The sequence below is a fragment of the Sceloporus occidentalis genome, unplaced genomic scaffold, assembly GCF_023333645.1.
Source record: "Sceloporus occidentalis isolate IW3139 unplaced genomic scaffold, rSceOcc1.0.p SCAF_18, whole genome shotgun sequence".
NCBI classification, from domain to species: domain Eukaryota; kingdom Metazoa; phylum Chordata; class Lepidosauria; order Squamata; family Phrynosomatidae; genus Sceloporus; species Sceloporus occidentalis.
In genome coordinates this window covers 8442452-8465951 of record NW_028316998.1, presented here as the reverse complement: position 1 = coordinate 8465951, position 23500 = coordinate 8442452, and the positions used below count along the sequence as shown (strand labels likewise).

The 23500-nt window shown below is 37.5% G+C and overlaps 1 protein-coding gene across 3 annotated transcripts in view; it reads left to right on the top strand.

Annotated features, from left to right (window-relative positions):
- Window positions 1–22087, top strand: part of LOC149302576 (elongator complex protein 2-like) — a 39527-nt gene extending 17440 nt beyond the window's left edge. Inside the window, exons 11-23 of one of the 3 annotated variants that reach the window (XM_089482257.1) lie at window positions 1672–1803; window positions 3555–3704; window positions 6553–6741; window positions 12094–12163; window positions 14356–14451; window positions 15316–15373; window positions 16138–16210; window positions 16456–16648; window positions 18267–18388; window positions 18840–18982; window positions 20071–20175; window positions 21611–21613; window positions 21931–22087. In XM_089482257.1, coding sequence (XP_089338383.1) covers window positions 1672–1803; window positions 3555–3704; window positions 6553–6741; window positions 12094–12163; window positions 14356–14451; window positions 15316–15373; window positions 16138–16210; window positions 16456–16648; window positions 18267–18388; window positions 18840–18982; window positions 20071–20175; window positions 21611–21613; window positions 21931–22087 — 1491 coding nt within the window. Of the gene's footprint in view, window positions 1–1671; window positions 1804–3554; window positions 3705–6552; window positions 6742–12093; window positions 12164–12424; window positions 12445–14355; window positions 14452–15315; window positions 15374–16137; window positions 16211–16455; window positions 16649–18266; window positions 18389–18839; window positions 18983–20070; window positions 20176–21610; window positions 21614–21930 lie in introns of all 3 variants that reach the window. The other 2 variants (XM_089482256.1, XM_089482258.1) reach the window with 2 other exon arrangements.
- The last annotated feature ends 1413 nt before the right edge of the window (window positions 22088–23500 follow it).

Genomic DNA, 23500 nt, shown 5'->3' with positions numbered 1-23500 from the left:
TTATTTAATAAAAGGAACTTATGGTGCCTTGCAGCTAAGATATTCTTGATAAGCTATTCATGATATCAACCAAAACTAGTAAACCAAGTTTACTGATTGGCTTCAAATGACAAGTATTTGTGGAAACAAAAAAAAGCCTTTCGCCAATTTGTGAGTGCTAACTTCAACATAGAGTGGTGCAGTCGTGTAATACAAAATGCTGGGCCATCTTTCTTTGCAAGCTGTATTGAGAAGACACCATGTCTATAGTTATCCTGTTCTTGACCCCAGATAGTTGTATTTTCACTGCAAGGCGCCAATTCTACACCTGGTCATAATTATCAGTCATTAGTAGCGGTAGTCAGATGCACATGAAGAAGCCTTGAGTGCCTCCTAAGTCCTGGGTGACTCAGGGGCCTTGATGTGATATGTGCATACATGGCAAATGTGTATCGTAATCATTACCCCCGCTAGCCATTTTAGTTTTATTCAGTTTTATATTTTTACGATAACTTGACTTTGCAGCAAAAGAATACACATTGTTGCTCTGTGCCTTTTGATTTGTATTCCTTCGTTACCTTGGTGTACAAGGCAATCATTTTCCTGGGATTTCAAAAACAGCATTGCATTGCCAAATCAGCAGGCAAGAATGACGGAGAATCCCACTGGATGCAATTTGTTGCACAGCACTAATTGGAGCAAGCAAGAATGGGAGAAACGACTGTGCTTCATGAGAAACAAGAAATACATTCACTCATAATTTCTTTTTATTTTCCAAATCTGTCCGTAGTTGGTATACCCTGGGGGTTATTTTCTTTGGGGTCTGATACATTTTAATTAAACTACCTCTCGATTTTTATTCTTCATTATATTAAACTCTAGTTATGAAAAATACATTTTCAGACAAAAAGTAGTATTATCATCCGATCTTTAATTCCGACCTGAAAACAGTGGAATATATGGAACTTCGCAGAGGTGGATGAATGTATGTATATTTGTGTCCCTGCAGGGCTGCCATATTGGTTTTGAGCTGGATTTCTAAGTGCCAAAAGTGTGTTCCATGTTGAACAATGTTTGTAAGTGGTTTCCCTTTGGAGTAGAGAAGATATTATTTTTTTAAATCTCTGTTTGGCTTTGTCATCTTGAAAACTTAGAGAGAGAATAATAGTTGGAGAGAGACTCCTCCTGCATTTATCTTTTTTCTTCTTCTTCTTCTTTGTAGATGATGTTTGGGGCCTTAGTAAGTTGAGATATATATATATATATATCTCAACTTACTAAGGCCCCAAACATCATCTACAAAGAAGAAGAAAAAAAAAAGATAAATGCAGAAGGAAGCTCTCTCCAACTATTATTCTTTTTGGGGGTGGACCGCAAACCCATCTAAAGGCTTTCACTTGCAATGTATGTTGTGAGGTTGTTGGTCAGGTTATAGTGATCTGAAGGCTTCAACCTGTATTGGTGCATTAGGATTTTGGGAAATTTGAAGAGGGTGTGAGCATTAGAGTCATTAAGAAACTCACCAGTTGTGGGCCTTGAAAACTTGTAGGCTCCGGACACTGCTCGATTGTGAAGGGAAAAAAATCTGGGGGGGTCTCATTGCTTCAAATTAGGACAGCATTTATAATGGAAATAATCACAAAACAACATATTCAATCTTTTCAATTCTTGATCCTTTTCTTTTCAATGAAGGTTCGTGTTGGAGAAGTTGGTGGGAACACCCTTGGATTTTTTGGTTGCCAGTTCGGCCCTGACAAGTCTATGATTCTTGCTCATGCCTTTCATGGAGCACTGCATCTGTGGAGCCAAAATCCAACCAAAGAAGTAAGACATTTTAAAAAAAGAAAGAAAAGCTATGGCTTATTAATAAAATACAACTATGTGGTAACTGGTGCATTTCAATTAAGTACATTAAATTATGAAGTTAACATTTTCTGTTAAATTCATGAAATCATACCTCAGGGCTTGGTAAATCCCATGAGCCACAAAGCAATTAATAGTGCCGCCTAACCCATTTTGAGAACTTTGTATTTAAGCATGGATGTATACTTTTACTTACCAAATTGAAAGCAAACATTGCCTAAAAGAGAGCTTCTGCATGCAGTGGATCACATCTTTTGAAGCTGAAGTGTGTTAAAAGTTAACATTTACAAAAGTACCTAATTGGGCTTAAAACAGATTACAACTGAGCTCTGTAGAATCCAAGCATTGTTACATGTTGCATCATATGTTGACATACAATTTACAACAGTGTTTCTCAAGTGCAGAATATGTTCCTCTAGAATGCTTCTGATAGGACTTGGTGACCAAATACATCAAACGTCATGATGCAATTTCAGGTGTCACAGACTGTTTCCTAAGGATATAGCTTAATATATTTACTGTCTGAGCCATGATATTACGGTGATTGCTGTAAAGTGCCACGTTGCTTACAATTGGTAATTAAAGCTATTAAGACAAAGGAGCGTTTCAGCATCTATTCCCCAATAGTGATTTACTCTATGCTAAGATGATCTCCCTTTTGTGGGGATGCTATGCTAATTAGAGCAGGGCAGATGGCAATCACAATCGCAGTGCATTAGAGTTGATTGGAGCAGAAGTCCAACTGGCAGTTCTTTATTTTATTTATAAAAACTTATGAAAGCCTGCTGTCAAGGCGACAGGGTACCATTATACAACACCGCATCCGCTCGTTTCATTAAGTATGCCCTGCACCTTTGGAACATGCTGCTTGCGTATGATAAAGAAAACACTTTCAAATGCAGGCGAAAGGGTGGGCTTTTTCTGCCCCTTGTGTTTGAAATGTCAGGTCACTTTTAAAGCCGATTACCCCAGCATTTTCTTGAAAGGCTGAGCTAAAATGATAATGGGTGCAATGTATTTCCATTCGGAAATTCCAGAGGTAATTTTTATGTTAAATGTGTTCACGCTTCAGTCTAGGAGAAGGTGGATATTTACCGCGTTTAGTAAGCATTATCAACGCGATTATTGCGGACTTGATACCATCTAGGCTGGACATGTTGCATCACTTGAGTAGAGCTAGACGTTACATTTAACTCCCGTGCCATCGTTTCATTGATTGCTCTTACAGAATGAAATACAGAACTGCATAAAACTTGAAATAAAACCAAAAATGTGTGTTATCCTCGACCAAGTTAAGTTTTATGACAGATATTTGGTTTTGAAGGCCTTCTGTTAAAAACTTGCTTAAGACTCTGGGGGTGAACGGCACTCATTTAGGAGGTTTGTATCTCACTCGATTGTGGACATTTTCAGTTTGTTCTTAAAGTCAGAACCAAAAATACCTTAAATAATCATCTCTACTAGTTGACTCGCCCTAATTCCCTGATGTATCCCATTGATGCTAATGCGTTTTCTGTTGCAAACTGCGTAGCCAGGCACACATTTACCAGGTCATTTATCTCATACGGTATTACATTATGCCATGTTTGGGAAGTATTCAAGCTTCCCATGTGTAGGGGATATCGAGCCTCCTGTGGCTTGGGTTTTTTTCTCTTTACCTCTGGTGGCAAACGTTTAATTCTGTTATTCCTTCTGCAATTTAATTTCAATAGGACCAGTGGATTCCCATGGTGGTCATGTCTGGGCATTTTAACAGCGTGCAGGGTCTGAGATGGGATCCTGATGGAGACTTTGTTGTTACAGTGGGGTCCGATCAAACAACAAGGCTTTTTGGTCCATGGAAGAAAGAGGGACACTCAGAGGTACGGCATACATTCTGAGACAAGTCTTCTCTGTTACTTAAGTACTGCAAATATGTGTTTAATGGTACATTTACTATTAGAGGGTATATTATTATTAATAGCTCTATCATATTCACCAGCGCTGTACAGTTGCATCATTAAGATGAAAACAACCTTGCCAACACGTGACATATGCTAGGGCAGACCACTAACATGTCACTCTACTTTACATGATCAGAAGTGGGAGACAACAGTCTTTGACCAAATGCCCCAAATCCCTCATGGAAGCAGGTTTTTTTTTTCCATTTACTAAAGTTGTCTCTCTTTCTCAGCAAACCAGTAGTTTTTTAGGTATATGTGTATATGCTAAATGTTTTAAAACAGTACGTTTCCCTTCCCTAAAGAATCTGACTAAATAAGCAAAAAAAAAAAAAAAAAAAAAAAGAGAGAAAATACAGGAAACCCCAGACATGTTGAATAACATTTCTGCATGGAAAATCGTGTTCAGCAGGTCTGTGAAAGATCTCCGCTTGTTGCTAGGCAACAAGACATTGCATGAAGAACAGGACTTTTTTTCAGGGGCATTCAGATATTCCTGCAATAGTGTGATGTCTATTTGTTGTTTTATATTAGCATGTCTCTTGATTTCAAGAGAGATGTCCAGATGGGAGAGTTTTCCTTGCATTTTCCAGACCGCTCCTCTTTATAACCCTTTATAGGCTGATTTAGACCTGTACCTGGTGACAATAGACATGATTGATTTTTTATACATTAAGGAGATGTCTAGGCCTTGTTACATTGGCATACAAAAAATGTTGGCAACGTGTCAATACATTGTATGGTGTCCGATAAAAGAATATACCACTGGAGGTATCTCTGTCTCTGTCCAGAAATTAACACGAGCTAAGAAATTGAATAAATAATTACCTGTTGGTAATATTGATATGTCAAGAAAGTTTAGCAAATATCAAATATTTTTATAAATAGTATTTTGTTGTGATTGAAAATTACACGTTTTTTTATTTCAAAAAAGGTGGTGCCAAGTACCAAAATATTAAATAAATTGTGCATTTTGCATCATTTTTACATGTATGTAAGTATGTGTACTAAACACATAATGCAAATTGCTATTCCTTGAAAGATTCCAGTATCCTTTCGTCTAAGTACACCTTAACTAATTAAACACCCATCTAGACTAATTAAAGATGATGTTCCACTTACTCTAAATGCAACAGTATTAGAAATGGCATTTATAATATGGTATTGTTCAGCGAAACTGATCCTTCCCAAAAATAATTTAATCACATACATTAATGTCTTGTATTCTTTTTTTTGTGCACGCTTAATAGTCATGTGACCCCAAAGCTAGCACCGATAGGTTGTTGCTACGGAAACTGGAAAAACCGCTTCTTAAATGCTTCGGCATCTTACTTTATAAGAATTCTATACCTAATACTTACATTTGGTAATGACTTCATCTCATCACATAGAACATGTAAATTGGATAGCTGCATTATAATGTTTGCAGCTCTGCAGCATTCATCTTTTTCTCAGCCTCCATAATTAATGGTAATTGCCATAATCTGATAAAATATTTAGTTCCATCTGATTTCAGTGTTTTTGATGTGTACTCTTTTTCCCTTCACAAATGTCAAGTCAGCATACAAGGTCTCTGGGTGCGGCCATTCATACATTTTTAGTAAACTCCATTTATGCTCACTTCTGACTGACTATAGAGAAAGAAAAGGAACGGTTCTTTTAGCAACGAGACAGCTTGTGAAGTGTCGTACCAACACTGATCTAAGCTAATGATGTCCCAGTTTATAGATATATATTGCTTAGCAGCAATTTCATCAAAGAAGCTGTTTCATGAAGTATGCACAAACCGTTTCTGATGCATATAAATGCAATTGGCAAACTATACAATGAACTCTTGTAGTGGTACAGACCACCAAGAGGTACACCATAAAACGAGAACAGATAATGTCATCACATGGTTAATATTAATAAACTACAAAAATAAGATTTTTCATCTTACTCCTAAAAGATACAACAGCACTAAAGAATCTTCATCCATATACTCCATTACAGTCTGTTGTCATGTACCCCCAAACCCAAGGGAACGATAAGAGGATTAACCCTCAGTTGCCCTTCTTTTAACCACTACACATGTCCGCTGTCTAAATTTGCTTCTGGTTTCCCTCCCCTTGGAAGTATTGTATGCTTGCTTGGCTGCCTATAAAACCATTACTCCAAGAGAATACATACAATCAACTGACCAAATATAAAAAATCAACAAAAAACTATTTCCACCTTCTTTTCAGCCACAAAGAGAAGTTTGGCACGGCTATCAAAAAAAGCCACTTTTTTCTAAAAAATTTTAGAATATGTGTCTAACAAAAAATAATAAATCACCATATAATGAAGCAAGAATTTTGAGTTCCTATTATGTGTACTTAAATTTTGCAACAACTTTGGCCCATTTGGTTTACGTATATTATACATGGGAACATGTACTCAGGAGTTAACAATATGTAGTGCAGTAACCCTCTTACTGCAGGGAATATTATTTTCAGAAATTGTCAAATAAACAGATTTCTTATAAAGTTATTTATGTAAGCAGTATAAGTGACAACAGTGGTTTCCAAGCTTATCCATGAATGTACTGATCAGCCCTATATATGTTCTTTTAATATTCTTTTAATTGTATATAATATTAATTTTAAAGATAAAAACATACGAGCATAAAAGGGACAAGTTTTTTTTCTCCAATTAAAAAGAGCTGCTTCTATGTGAAATATCTCAATTCTGTAATTTAACCCTGTTCTGTAAATCCATGCTGAAAACTATGTGCTTCATATTTATATAGGTGACATGGCATGAAGTTGCAAGACCACAGATACATGGTTATGATATGCAATGTATCGCCATGATTGGTAGATTTCAGTTCGTGTCTGGAGCTGATGAAAAGGTCCTCAGAGTGTTTTCTGCACCAAGAAATTTCATTGAAAACTTCAGTAATGTTTCTGGTATATCGATGGATAAGCTACTTTTACATGTAAGCACCAAAGTATTTTTTTTAGGTTCTGTGAATATGCTTTCGTCCAATCCCAGATACCTTTTGCAGTGTTTTGGAAGGGTGTTTTGATGATATGTTGGGTATGGTAAACACTCTACATGAGATTGATGATAATGACACATTTATGGTTCTTGATTATATTATCTCTGTCTGCAATATAATCTGTTTATAAGCTTTGGAATTTTTTTGGGCTGGACATTGGTCCATTCAAATCAATATATAAACTCTCTAGTAGTTGTCTTTTAAATGTTGCTGTGAAAACACCTACACCTACATCCTTTAGATTGATTTTTGTCTTGCACCCTTTAGCTTGTTTACATTTTTCTCAAAGGAGTACACCTATATTCATCCTGATGAACAGGAGCTTGCGATGCTTTGGTACAGCGTATATTGAGAAGCCACTCATGTGTAAAGGATCAATGGTGTATGCCCTTGCAGCTCCTCAACAGTCTTCTTGTCTTAGCTGGCAGCAGAAGCTCAGAGTGTGCCCTGTAAGGAAGGATAGTGTGTTACCTTGCTAGTTAAACAGCATGACTATGAGTGTAAAGATGAAACTGCCAAGAACGTGTTTAATGCTTCTTAAAGTGGAAGTCCTCATAAAATTCATGCTGTATAAAGTAATGCAGGATAAAAACTTAGTAATAATATTTATTTTAGTAAACCTTTTAGCTGTAGACTTGGAGGCTGTTATCGTTGTTGTTAAGCAATGCTAGTGAAGTCCATTCCTCCGTACACTTTAATTAGTCAATGTGTCCAGCTGGCTGAATAACAGGGTGCTTGTTTATTACAGTTCTCCTTAACGCACTCCTCAAGGCACACCTAACAGTCCAAGATTTGGGTGTTACTCAGGTGTTTTTGTTAATTAATTGTGCAACACCTTAATTAGTGTTCAGCACTGGTCTAGTAGATTGAGCTAATATAAGAGCTTATGGAAAGCTATATGGATATAGTGTTTTAAACATTTTTGTATTATATACACTAAATGACATAAATTCTGTGGACACCTCTCCTAATTATTGAGTTTTGGTGTTTCAGCCACACTCATTGCTAACAGGTGCATCCAAACAAGCACATAGGCAGCCATCTCTATAGACAAACAGTGGCAGTAGAATGGGTCATAGAATGCCACTGTTTCAACAAGGCAGTTCATTAAATGTCTGCCCTGCAAGATACTGTATGCTCTGGTCTACTATATGTGCTATAATTGTGGAAGTGTGTAGGAGGAACAGCTCAGTCGCGAAGCGGTACACCACGCACACTCACTGAGCAGGGCCACTGGGTGGTGCTGAAGTGCATAAAAGTGCCTGTACTCTGTTGCTTCCAAACTGCTTCTGGAAGCAACAAGCACAGTTTGTCGGGAGCTTCATGAAATGGGTTTCCCTGGCTAAGCAGCTATACGCAAGCCAAAGATCACTATGCAGAATGCCAAGAACTTGCTGGAGTGATGTAAAGCACACCACCACTGGACTCTGGCACAGAGCCCTAACCTTAACCATTGAACACATTTTAAAAAGCCTTCCCAGAAGAGTGGAGTCCATTATAATTTCAAGGGAAGGGGGCCTATGTTAAGGCCTATGTTTTGGAATAGGATGTTCAAAAGCTTATACATGTGTGATGATCAGGTGTCATCATGTTTTTGGTCATATAGTGTACGTCCTATTGATTAGGGCTCAACAATCTAGCCTAGTGGATTGTTGCCAGCTAGCCCTTAGAGTTGGTAAACAGAACAACAAATCTGTAACAAGGGCCTTTGATGCTTGGGCCAGGGTAAGCGCTCTTGCCCCATGTTAGTGTCACATTTGCTTTCTGAATTGGAAGGAGGTACAAGGCATATCTGCTGGGTGGGCCAAGCATGCCCCTTACCTTGAGTACCCTGAGGCACTTTCCTCTCTTGCACTGTGAAAGTTATGGTTCCCAGATAATCCTTCACTTTAATTGTTAATATCTGTCAACATTTAGCTCCAGCATGCATTGTTTTTGAGAGTACGAAACTTGTTTGTCAGAAATTATATTGGATTTATTTTGAACTCTCTTGTTCCCGTAAGTAATGTCCTTCTGGAACTGTCTGAAGCTTTCTTTTGCCCAAATTCTAGTTGACAGCTGTTTTTCATTCATATGATCAGCATAAGGAAACTCTAAACCTCAGTACTGCTAAAGGGCCCATAGAGCAGGGTACTTCTGCCATGGAAGAACTAAATGTCGCAGAACACTTGACATGTCTTGTCTCTGTTTTACAGCCCATAGCAAGTAAGCATTGTATGCTATCTTAAGTCCATATGTTTATCCTTATCTTTGAAAATTACATTTTACCATGAAATCCTAGATGATTGCTTTGGATATGTGACCCACAAACTCTTTTCAGCTTGTGTTTTTAGTATTGACCTGTTGTGTATTTTCTGTCATTCTGTGTCTTTGTCTTATTTGTCTACCTATCTATTCCTGTTTGGAGGAGAGCAGAAGAAATATTAGAATAAGAAAATAAAGTCCTGTAAGGGAGGTTTATTTTACTTGGAAGGCAGTAGATAAGTGCAATAGCCTTCCAGGAGAAATGAAAACAAAAAACCCAAACCAAACAATCCCATATAGGGTGGGAAAGAGTCATTTTGTTATACACTCATACCCAGAAAACATTGTTCTTGAACATCAGGTAAGTAAGACAGGACAGATGGATTTTGATATCCCTTACGAGATTTACAAGTATTTGTCACTTAAGGGAAATAAAAAATTGTATTCCGCTTCACTACAAATTTTACATTACAATTATTAGGAGCATGGTGGTGCTTTTGTTAAGCTGCAATGGTTTCTTTATTATAAACACATGTACTGTTTAGATCACTTTGTGAATATATGACCTTCAAACTTCCTGATTTTACTTGGTCAGGCAATTTATCTATTTAGGTAATACTTAAGTAGATAAAAATTGAATATGGTCACATCGTATAAAGTGTGCTCCCCCTCAACTGGACAGATGTTGTTCCAGAATACACAAATCTCAAGTAAATTGAATTGATAATATTTAGAGTATGTTGTCAAGCAATCCACGCTAGGTGCTGAGCAGCATATTATTATCTCTCACATTTACAATACAGCCACAAGCCAGTGAGATCATGGATGTCAGCAGAAAATTATGCATTGATGTAGAGGGTGAAAAAGGCAACATTGTGCCAGATGAATGGGTCAACTAGTGGCACATTTAGAAGCATACTTGCCACTCTGGGCACTAAAATGTAAAATGGGTTCATAAACACTGGTTTATGAGCACACCCAAGGCATGTTTTCAATTAGTATAAAATGTCCTTCTCTTTTTCATGATCACCACAGCAGCTAACTTATAATCTATTACTAAATTGAATTTATACACCAATGATTTATGCAACATTCTCGAAGGTGATATTTTCGTTGTTGTCCAAGAGGAAAACCAAAATATAATCCACAGAACAATTTTGTACCGAAAATTATATTTTTATTTCTTATGGATATTGGAGTGCATTTTGCATGGACTGTGTATTTTACCGCATGCGAAGCATACATACTGAAACGAGGAAACAATAGTACATGTTTTGCACATGCTCAACAACACTCCTAAAGACAGCAGCCAATCGCATTGCCAGTGTTCATATATGTTCAAACGTGATTGGTTGCTGCTACTCCCGTTGGTTTTCAGCGTAGAATGGGAATTCTACTGGGCATGTCCTAGAAGCATACTGTGGTATGCTCCTTGCTTTCAGTAGAGGCACTTGGGCAGGAGTTCAACGACACAGATGTCTCGATTTGTAACGAATGCCTACACTTGTTTGCATGCAGTAAAATACACTAGAGTCTATGCAAGATTTTTTCCAAATGCGCATTTAACATAAAATAGTGTGCACCATTAAGTCACATAGAAGCATAGAACTTGGCAGCAGGTAAAAATCACTTTTCCCATCTAGTCTGTCCATTTTTCTGGTGTAGAACCTCAAACTGGACTTGTCTTATATTTTTATATTTGTCTTATATTCTTGTCTTATTCTTATAATTGTCTTATATTCAGGGTATGAATGTGAAGTGAGGGTGTGCAAAGAGAGGAACAAAGGAGACAATATATATAAATAAATACCGTATTTCCTCGAATGCTCTGAAAAATACCCCTCGTCTTATATCCAGGGTTGTCCTATAATCAGACCTCAAATAGGTCTGACTGTGAGACTAAGATCCAGATCCCCGCAGTGCTGCAGGGGACCTGGATCCTCCTGTCTGGTAACCCCCCAACTTACCGGTGCTTCTGACTCCCGGGGTGGTGTGTAGACGTCTACGCAATTCGCGTAGACAACTTCCTCTGCAGCCGGAAGGAGATGCAGTTAGCAGCGAGGGTTGCGGAGAATTCTCACTGACCGCCGGGGAAGGTCTGCACGATGGACGCAGACAACCCCCGCTGCTAACCGCACTTCTTTCCGGCTGCAGCGGAAGTTGCCTACTCGAATCGCGTAGACGTCTGCCTCCAGAAATGCCTTTTAACCCTCTATCCGCCACTCTGCCTCCTGAAATGCCTTATACCTCCCTATATGCCACTCTGCCCCATAATATGCATTTTAACCCCCTAAATGCCAGAGTGGCATATAGGGGTATAAGGCATTTCTGGAGGCAGAGTGGCACATAGGGAGTTAAAAGGCATATCATGGGGCACAGTGGCATATAGGGGGTATAAGGCATTTCTGGGGCAGAGTGACAAGCCTGGGGGGCAGATGTGCATAACTCGGGGGGGGGGCAGGTTGGAAAATAAAAGGAAATAAAAACAAAATATTTTTCTAAATCATAGCTTTTATTAAAAAAAATAGTTTACATAGTTTACATGAATTAAAATTTACTGGTAAAACTTTTTTTTCTATAGGGTATATATGTATACTTATATATAGCCTTATATTCAGGCTTTTTCTTTTTTTCCTAAATTAATATTCAGATTTTGGGGGGGTCGTCTTATAATCAGGGTCGTCTTATAATCAAGCAAATACGGTATATACCCACTTCTCTTAAAAACAAACAAACAAAAAAAAGCACTTGCCTTACAGTTTTAGTTATCATATTTCACTGTACATAATGCGCACCTCTCTGTTAGTGTCCTGCTCCTTCTTCTAACGCTGCTGATTGGAGCTCTGTTGCACATAGGTTGCACATAGGTGGAGATCTGTTGCATGAGGTAGGTCGCAGCACATATCTCAAATAATCAAAGTACACTTGCAATTTTTGTTGGCGAAGTGAACATTTTCTTGTATGACCTATTTTTTTCCTAATTGATGAATACATTTTTTTTTACGTGCCCTTGATTTCTTTTTTTTTTTTGCATTCTTGTTACAGGAAGACACAAATCTTCCTGAAGGAGCTACTGTCCCTGCATTGGGTTTGTCAAATAAAGCAGTCTTTCAGGGTAAGTTTGATATTTTTGTCAAAACCAGTCTCTTCATGACATTAAACGAGGCTGCAAACAAGATTTTTTTTTTCTCCTGATGGAGATAATTTGGACGACATGTTACAAGTGTGACGTTTTGGACTTTAAAACGAGATCCAGTACAATGAAAAAGGTCATCTTTTTTCCAGCGTTGTTTAAAAACAATTTTTTTCCTTTCCATCTATTAGGATTCTGAGCTTGTCTGCGGGTAATAATTTTATACTTCCAATGAAACATTAGCTGAGCAGTATGCATTAGTTGTAGACACATTATTAACATATATATCGGCGTCATGTGATTTATCTTATCAGAGTTGCTTCTATCAAAAGCGAGAACCTAGCTAAGCAAAGCAAATAGCTTCCGTTTAGCTTGGTTCTCCTTACATTTAGAATATGTTGTAATGTTGGCTCAGATGCTTTGAATGATTTCCAGTTGGTTCATTTCCGTCATGGTATGAGGAACACTGGTTACTTTCTGAATGCCATTTTTCAAGCAGCCCAACAAGATACTGATATCATCTTAGGTTTTGATTCCATTTTGTTCACACTTCAGCAGCTGGAAATTATATGTATTCAAGGACTGAATTAAAATGTACTGAAAGGGAATCAAACCCTAAGGATCAAAGCAGTGTATTGTGACATAACCATTAAGAAGCCACACTTGATACTGTTAGTAACAAGATATAATTCACAAACCAAGACACTTCAGCTTCCTCTGACATGAATGAAATTGGATGTATCATTAACTCCACATTATTATCGTTCTGGTGTTATATGAAAAATGGTCATATGAACAATGATGTAAAACAGTAGCTCTCTAATGCCTTGGGTTTTTCGTAACCCCCAGCTGTCCTGTTTTGCATGGGACAGTCAGGATTTTAGGGCACTGTCCTGCTTTTGTGGGCCATGGTGATCATGGATTGGTTTAGGAGATCCTCTGATCTCACCTGACCGCCCCAAGGGAACTGTAAAAGCGGTGAGGGGTCTGTGTTGTCCACATGGCAACACTCTGAAGCAGAGCCCCACAAAGTTGCTCTTCAGGTAAGGTGACTCCTGCCCAGGGTCATGCGGAGTGTATGCTTTTATAGTTTTACTATTCAACTAAATATTTCAGGCAAGTTACATCATTGTGGATATGTCTTCCATCTGCCGTATACATGGACCTAGTTTATTTTATTCTTTTATTTTCCCCTGCTATTTAGTTAAATCATTTCATACAAGTGAAGAAATAGAAACAAAAATTCTATTTGTTTGGTAACTTTGTATAAGATACACAGGCATAAGGCAGGTCTCCCTCATCTTTCATGACAGGGCCTCTTTAAACTGCTTGTGTTACTAATGAAGACTGTTTTTCTGCCTTTTTGTTCCCACGTCTCCATTTTTGTGAAAGGATTAAACTGATCTAAGGCTGTTTGGGCTAGGGCCCTTAGTTCCAGTGAAGGGTAATGGTAATGCTATAGCATAAAACGACATTTTCGATAATTGTATGCTTCCAACTTTGTAGCACAAGTTTAGGGAAGGCCCATTCTCATCCATTTTGACTGAAAGGACACACATTTCCAGACACCCTCCAAAATCTTGTGTAAAGCCTTGCCAGAAGACTGGAGGCTGTTCTAGACGCAAAGGTGTGTGGGGCAACTACATATTAATGCCCATGGTTTTGTAATGAGATGTCCAACGTCATTGGTGTGATGATTAGATGTCCACATACTTTTGGTCATATGGTGTATTTAGTACTTTAGTAAGTTTGTGGGACCACTAAAAGCCTGCTTTACTCTTCTCAGTCTAGCTGGGAAAATCCCGGTCACTACTTTGGAAGGCCCTTAAGTAAATACATAATGGCGACTAGAAACCGTTCCCTGGCTCCCAGGGTTTTGTAGGGTCGCCATGTTGCTTCTTCTAGCAGCCTATCGGTTGCAAGAATAGTTGGACCATTGCCAAGGAGGTCAGCTCCTGCAGGAGGGTTGCCTCTTCAGTGTTTAGTACTTTAATATGCATTCTTCTATGGTGGGAGTTTCTGGGACATTGAACTATCCCTTTAAATTGGACAAGCAATGTTTATGTATAGAAAATGTAACTGTTAAAGAAGGCCCTAAAGCTCTTGGTTTACTTTGTCACTGTGCATATTGTTTTTGTATTAAAACTGTGTTAACTAAATTTTCCTTTCAAAAGGAGAACTTCTTCCGCAGTCAGTCCAGGATGATGAAAAATACAACAGTGTGTCTGATCAGTACACACAGCCTTATTTTCAACCTCTCATCTTGTCAGGTTTGTTATCACTGTTACAATAATAAACACCAATCATGTGTCTTATTTTCAAATTAATGTGTAAAATACTTCCCAAATGTTGCACTGCAGCAGCCCGATATACACTCCCCTCAGTGTTCACAAACAGATACAGCACAAATGGGGGCGCATGTGCATATAGGAAGAAAAAAGGAAATATATATAATAGTATAATACTGTCAAAAAAAATCAAAGATATGTAAGATGTAAATGCACTCACAAACAGTGCCGGTACAAGAGACTCTTCAGAATAAAAGGATCTTTATTTCTTCATTAAAATCTATAGGTATTGGAGGGTTGCAAGTCTTCCATGTAGACCATTTTCTGACCAGACTTCTCTGGACAGTAAATTGGTGCCCAGGGCCCCCACTGTTTCTGTCAATGCTGGACATCTTCCGATTGCAAAGGGCAGTTAACATGATACATCTTTCATCTGCAGCAAGTTTTCAAGTTTCCATCGCTGTCCACTGTGTCTGCGGTTTTCAACATTGCCTGTTCCTTTGTGCTTCTTCAAGAAGAGCTTAGATAGAACATCTGGAAACCCCTTTGCTTTGAAAGTTCTGCCTGGGAGAGACATTGCTGATACAATATAACTAGCTTGTATCTTTTTGCTATGCTCAGTCATGCCATGGTGTATGACTTTTGACTCTTTTGGCAACCTCACTTTGTTAGTTTTATTTGAAGGCGATTTACCATATTAATGCAGGACAAAATACAAAGCATAACCTATAGGCATGTAAAGTTGCGCCAAGGTATTAACATTTCATGTTTGCTATATCATTTTATAAACATGAATGGATCTGTTGTCCAGCATGACCCCTTACAGTGTATGCTTTTTGCCTGCAGAACCCCCTACAGAAGACCATTTGTTGCAGAACACACTGTGGCCTGAGGTCCAGAAACTGTAAGTATTTTTTTCTTAGTTAAGCTGAGATACAACTTACCTTTTTTAATAGATAACATATATATATATATATATATATATATATATATATATAGGAACTATGATGGGTCTGATAAACCCACTTCAAGATAGAGGACCAGAATCTTCAAGGTTCTACCAATTTGCCTTATTTGTGCCTATGTCTGTTCCCACTTCTTTTATCCATTGCTTGGCTATAATTAAGTAATTCTATGGCTGCTTGGACAAAATACAAAGCAGTAACTTCCCTAATTATGCTGAACATTCCATCAATTGGCCTTCATCTTTTAGAAATTCATAAAAGGTACAAATAAGGCACAAGTAAAAAGGCTTTTTTGGGTGAAATGTTTCTGAATGTTACCAGAAATCCTCTTTATTCATAACCGCCAGTGTTCCTTCAATATGTTGATTCTGTTACATGCTTTTGACCTTGTCACAGTTTTTCATCTTGTGTTACAAGAACCACAACAACACATCTGTCCTTTATCTGGTCTCTTAGCCGATCCCCTAACTAAATTCTTGTACAATGCAAAACATTTGAATAATAAAATCTAAATAAGTTTAATGTCTTGTCCCCTCATGGTCTTTGAATTTGACCGTCTAATCCATTAAACCTTTCTTTTTCTGCATACTCTTGTTCGCTATGCCTATTCACTATTCATGATGGCCTGCCACTTACACATTTACTACATCCTCTGTAATTGTAAGAATAAGATATATTTACATTTTTATTTGTTGCTCTCTAGTTACGGACATGGCTATGAAATATTCTCTGTAGCTTGTAACTATGCAAGGACCGTAATTGCTTCAGCATGTAAGGTAAGAGGGAATCCTATTAATGGCATAACTTTTCTTTTTATAAATACTGATCCCCCCATTTGCCAATAAAAATGATGTGCAAAATAAATACAGTATAAGAATATTAATGGGGGGATGTTAAGCTTATTTTTGTTTGTTTTTTTGGTTTTGTCCGGATGCTTTTCAAACTGTACTCATACTCAAACTCATGATTGGTTTCTTATTCTTTGGATGATTCATGTTTGGGTTTTCATTTCTCTCTCTAGGCTTCCAAAAGAGAACATGCATCCATTATCTTGTGGAGTTCCACGAGCTGGAAGCAGATACAGAGCTTGTCTTTTCACAATCTCACTGTTACTCAGATGGCATTTTCGCCTGATGACAAATTTTTATTAGCAGTTTCCAGAGATAGAATGTGGTCTCTGTGGAAGAAGCAGGAGGAAACCCCAGCACAATCAGGTGAGTAGAGCAGCAACTGCGCTAATTGGATCCCTGTCCATAAAAATAAGGTAAAGCCCAGGCAGTTCATTTGTATATTTAAAATAATTGAATTAGGGTTTATTATTTTAAAATTTAAGTTAACGTAAGCTTTGCACATTATATTTGTAGGACAGGAACAGAACAATGAGTTCACCCGCAGCTAAATGATGCTTCAGTGTATTTCCAGCTTCGGCTATTTTTGCGTAACATCTCATCTTGCGCAAACTGCTCTTTGGAGAGCCGTGTTTCTGCAAGTAATAGGTGTCACGTGGAAGGCTTAATCTAACTTGTGGGTCATTCAGGAAATACCTTAGAAACAATTAGTCGTTGTTCAGCAACATGGCAACATTTTCTGATGTATAACAGTAAAATATAGTAAATGTCTGCATTAACTAAAAATGTTTGTAGGAATATATTTAATCATTTGCTTGCAGGAGAAAGCTTTACCAGCATGTGTCTGGATCAGTCCTTCTTTCCCATTGACTTGTGAATCTGAAAGAAAGGTGGCTTAGGCAAACGGGAAAGCTTTTGCTATGTTTAAATGCTAGCTACTGTAGAATATTTTGCATGTTTCTTTTTATTAATCGCCTGCTTTTGTGACAGCTAAAATAGTTTGCTCATGAAGAATCAATATAAATGTGTCCGTGTTACTCTGCTGAATGTGACACTTAAGTAACTAGTGCAGCATTAGAAACATCAGTCATAGTATTGTTGAAAGTTCAAACCCATAAATTGTTTCCTCCAAATTTGTCCCATTTTAGTTGTTCTACAATACAAAAGCAAGCACTGATAGGCCGCTGCCATAAAGTTCGAAAAAATAGCGTTTCCTATACACATTTATCCCATCTAGTCCATCTGTTTAACCTGATGTTTTCCTGACTGAAACTTGGATCCAGGATAGCTTTACGTCTGTCTCATGCATGCTTCATTTCCATAGTTGTATTAGCATCTAAAGAATCTGCTGGGAGGCTGGTCCACATGGCACAGGCTTCTCTCTTTTATCATGTTCCATGGCCCTATGCGACAGTCAATGAGGGAATGACAATAATATAGGACACATGCTGGCTCTGAAATACTCGGCTAACTAGGTAGCCATGTCTGCTTAGAAATGTTGTGTTTATTTTCATCAGCGATCCCAGCCTCCATCAAACCTTAACACATAAGAACCTCTGTTTGTTTCATCAAGAGAAAATGTATGCATTGCAATAGAGGAAAATGTGAACTCCCTGCGCAGTTCAGATATTATATGACTTGAGGGTGCCGCGGCTAATAATTTGTACCCTATTGTTAGATGTGATGTGGCGTGATAGCCTCCATATATCATCGCTGCCAGACTCCAGAGCGGGAGGGACGGCACAGCAGAGTGCGTGAGAAATTCTGCAAACCAGGCAGCACAGAATGCCTTCTCTGCTACTGAAAGGCAGATGCTGTAAAATCTGTTGAATATATATAGTATGTCTGTGTAAAAAAGCCATATTAAAGAAATAATGCAATCACAGCCTATCTGAAACAATTACTAGTGTTACTCTACTGTAATCATGGGGATTGTTCCACAAAGACTTTTGCACATCTCTCTTTTTTTGTGTTCCCAAAGCAGAACCTAGGTTTATTCTGCATGCGCACACTGACAAGAATACATCCGTACACAGCAGAATCATTTGGTCATGTGACTGGACTCCAGACAGCAGATATTTTATCACCGGAAGCCGAGATAAAAAGGTATGCCGTAGTGCTTCTTTTCACCATCCGTTTATAAGACCCGGAAAGGGAATTTGACAGAACAACAAAGAAAAGATGTGCAGTTTACTGACAGCCTCAATAAAGAACAACACGTGTTTAATTAAAGGTAACTACCTGAGGTAGAAGCTGCAGCTGCCCTCCTCCACTGTCCGACAATCGTATCCTGTTCTTTTGCTATTGAATAAAAAGACCTGTTCACACACATAATGGGTTGGTGAGACTGTCTTTTACACAGTGTTTTTTATGTGATTGAGACAGAGGGTCTAACAACATGCTGTGGTTAGTCAATCGGTCAAATCTATTTATTTTCCATCACCTACAACAAAAGTTCTTGTTCTTGTATTTTTATTTTTAAGGATTATTTAACTTGGTGGATGGGATCATTGCCATTCAGTACAGACAATTGACGATGATTTCAATTATTTCTTAGGTCATTGTTTGGGGTGACTGTCAGTCTTATGACGAAGATGAAAGCAATACGTCTGTTTCTATAAAGCCTTGTTCCACCCTTCTGGATACTGGGGATTCTGTCACCGCAGTCAGCGTAAGCCGAGTGCTTGCGCATAATGGGAGGTAAGTCTTCATTTACATGGACTAAATGGTGACGGGAGCCAAAAATACCATGCTTGCCTGTAGGTCCACACATGTTAGTAACTGTAGAAAAAAGTAGAGACAATAGTAGTCCTCCATGATGTGGGAGCTTTGTAGTGCACCAGTATAGTCAAGACTTTACTTATAACTCTACAGCGCAGCCATCCATTTTCCTTTCCCTGCCGTGCCATATTATTACAAAAATGCCAAAAAATCGTATTCTATATAACTAGTGAACTCTGGCTGAACATGCAAAGTGATAAATCACCTTAAATGTTTTGTCCTGTGCATTCAGATGTGGGGTTTGCTTGCCATTCTAAGCGCACAAACGGCAAGCACCTTGAAGTGGACTCTTGCATGATGATATATTGCGGCATTAAAACACACGTTTTGTCCATTTGTTTCCTATCCTTCTTTGTATATTTTGCTGGAATAAAGTTTGGTACATTTTGTCTTCTGGAGTATATGTTTATGGTGGTCAGATACAAGTTTCCTTCTTCAAATCTGTTCCCTGTGCGCAAATTGTGGAATTCAGGCTCCTGACTTTTACCAAAAAAGAATAAAATATAGTGTGAAATATTGGAAGCTTGACATCTATCGTCTCAACTGTTTTTCTTCAGGGACACGTAGATAAACTTTTTGTTTATATTATTATAACCTAAATATTTGGCAGCACGTCCATTATTACTTATGGATATTTTTCTGTTGGCAAAACCTGTCCTTTATCCCTTTTCATGTGTAATATAATACTTGCAGTGGGATTGTACTAAATTTTCGACCACATACTATAGCCTTATTTGTGGTTTACGAGGAAATGTTCTCATAAGGGATGGGGGCCGTCTTGTTAATGACCCCTCTAGTCCTTTGATTGCAGCTCCTGTGGTTAGTAGCCTTCGCTTTTGGTTTTCTGGTCTCAACTAATCAGTGTTCCTAGTCATATTTTATTCATTGAGACGATGGACAGGTTATGACTTCAGCGCAGAGCAAAATGAAAGAATACAATTTCTAAAGCCCTTTGTTTTAGTTTATCTCCGTTCTAGAGGTAACCTTTTCATTTTTGTCTACCCTAGTTATATTATTGCCATTGGATTAGAATGCGGAAAGATTTCTCTGTACACGTGGCAGCACAATGGTACAATAAGTGACTGGACAAAATGTGTTGAGGTGGACAAAAGGTTGGTACAGATTATATATCTTTATTTTAAAGATTATCTATTCCTGCATTATTTTTCTAGTATACACTCAGCAAACAGCAATATTAACAATGCCTATTTGGTTAAAAAGAATTCTTAAAGGATCCAGCTCTCTCCATGTGTTAAATCTGGGTCTGCTTCCCTGTACATATGGAGGTGCTATAACCTTAAAGTATGCCTAACAATATATAGTAAATCACAAAGAAATATTTTTAAAAGGCAGGTATGTAGTGCTTGTTATAACAGGTGTCTCCTATCTGAGATATCACCAGCTCTATTAAAGATCAATATCATTTTATATTACGGAGCACCATTTACAACCAACTGGTAAAATTATAGGGGCTTCAGACATTACAGGCTGTATATAATATGTCCCAAAAATAGGCCCAGTGCATATCTTTATATTATACATGTGCACCTGCTCTACAGTATCCAGGCATCTCACACGTTTTAATTTTGTGCTGAATAATGGCCAGTTATATCCTCCTTTGCGAACCATATAATTAAACACTTCATCCACTTGGTGTGTTTTGTACTGTACTGTAAAAGACTCCATTTATTGCTTTGAGGCTGATTCCTTGTATTCAAGAGACAGAGTTTAAAATCCCTTTTTTCCCTCTGACATTATATATATATATATATATATATGTAAAAGGGTGATGTTAGTCCAATAAAAAAGGTATCACCGCATACTCTGCAATACTCTATTTTTTGACATCGTATATATATATATATATATATATATATATAATCTTAATACTTAAATCATTAATAATGTGCTAAATCCCAAATTAGAATTCTGTATTCAATCAGTATACACTGATATTTGCGTCAGGATGTTTATTACTTATTTTTATAACCTAGAAGTCTAAATTCTTAGACAATGTTTACTTTTTAAAAATGTTTGAAAAAAGAAATGCTTAGTTTTTTCTTAAAACACATAATATCATAGATTTAATGTTGACTTTATGGAACAATAATCCACTGAGAAGTTACGTGTCTACAACCTCTTCTTATTGTATATGTATGTATTTATTAATATTATCTTTTATTTATATAGCGCCAACAATTTATGCAGCGATTAATACAATACATATATTCAAGGGTTATGACAAGACGAGAATTGACAGACTAAGACAAACCGATCCATTAGGTGGAGAGAGCCCTGCTCGCAAGCTTACAATCTTGAGGGATATATATATATATATATATATATATATATATATATATATATATATATATATATATATTAGTATTATTAACTATTATTGGATACTAACGCTCAATTTTCGCAAGTTCAATATTTGTAATTTTTGTATTATTATTATTATGCTTTTATTATAATTTACTGCTTTTAGCATTGATAAAAAAAAATCCAAAAACAGGCAGCATCATCACATCCCCAAAAAATCATTAGCCTGTAATTGAGATGTGTGACCTGACACTAATGTGTTGAGAGTTAAACTGATGGAGAGTTTGTAGTTTAAATTATTGACAAGAGAGGGGATAAAATGTCATTAGTGTTGTTAATATCCTTGGCGATTCCGGCATATTTAATACCTGCAGGTTGTGACAAGTCAATTTCTCTCAGTTGGCAGTAGTGAGATAAAGTAGACTAATTAGGTGAATGATGGCATTTGAGTCTTGCAGCCCAGCTGAGTTTGACATTTTACTGTTGTCACACGCATCCTTGTTTTACTCTCCTAATTCTCCTATATATATATATATTTTTTGTAGCTTTAGTCACACACTGGCTGTCAAACAGCTTTGTTGGAGAAGTTGCTCGGGCCGGGCTGGACATGATGATAAAGAAACCGGAGACTGGCTGCAGCTAGCGAGCTGCGGTGCTGATCATAGCGTGAAGATATTCGATGTTTACAGGAAAGCGTTATAATAATAAAATCTCAATATCAATAGTAAAAGGATGTTAAGAATATTAAAAATAAATATTGTTTATATTGTGACTTCATCATTGGTGTGAAAACTTTCTTGAACGTCTTCTTTAATAATTATGTCTTAAAAATTCTAAATGCTATTTTATTTGGCCCAAAAGTCAGTGTTTTCATATGCTTATTACATTTACATTTATAATTTATGTAGGATCTATGGACAGTCTGTTAGTGTTTTTTAATCTACATACTCTGTATGTACTTATTCCCCTTTACAGATATTTTTTCAGATGTAAGTGTGCCACATACATTTCGATCCAAACATCGCTTGAGGGAAGAGAAATTTGATTCTTTTGACACATGCATCGTTTAACCTTTCCCCACAGTAATTTATGTCACCTTATATTTATATAGTGTGTGTTGTCATCTTCAATCTGGCAAAATACGGATGAACATCAGCCAACCGGACACCGATATGTTCTGTAAAATATACCATTTGTTAATATGAATATTATTCTTGTTATTTACACTTGTCTAATTTTATCAAGTGCCTTTTGCAAATACATCTTGATCAATAAATACAATAAATATTCACCATGAGTTGGGTTTGGTAAGAATGCATTTCTATAAGCTGATGTTTCTGTATATGTGGAACTTTTAGGGCATGTTTGGGGTCCTGAAAATATGTTGTGCAATGGTATGCCTCTTTGAAGACCCAATCCCTTATGGTAACGTTTTAGAAATCCTGTGGCCACCATATTTTACCACACTGTCTATTAAAGGTTAAAAGCTGCCTTTTTCGGTGTTCTATATCTCTTATTTCCCTGACCTGCAGCAAAAAATGGGAAGATAATTGAGTGCCTGCTAATTTAGTACATGCTACAAAAGAAGGCAGTTTTCAGAAAGGGTAACCGCTCTCTACTCTTATATGCAGAACTGGGCTGGCCGCAGCACGCACAGCATGGTCTTAGGTGGCTATACTTATTTTTCAATTTTTAGAGATCCGTTAACCTGGGCTAGTATCCCAATGTGATCTTACTTGATTAAAACGTTGGTATTTATTCACCAATAACCAATAAATGGTTGCAGAACTGTTGAACATTTCAACTTATGGAACTATACAATATGCAGGGTCAGCTGAAGCAGAAGATGTGGGGGCAGGCAAAGAAGCTAGACTGTATCTTAAAAACAAATTTAGGCAACTGTCTCTTACAAAACCCACAGCATACAAATGCAAAACAACGTGATGTTTTTAATGCATTTCAAGAAGCAAGCAGTTTCCTTTTTAGGGGGGGTCTAATGTCCCTGACACCCCCACTATAGAAGAATGCAAATGGAACAGAATTTGCAGCCATGCTGCCAAGCTGCCTTCTTCCTCCATGATCTGACATTTCTTGCCACCGATTGGCTGCTTTAAG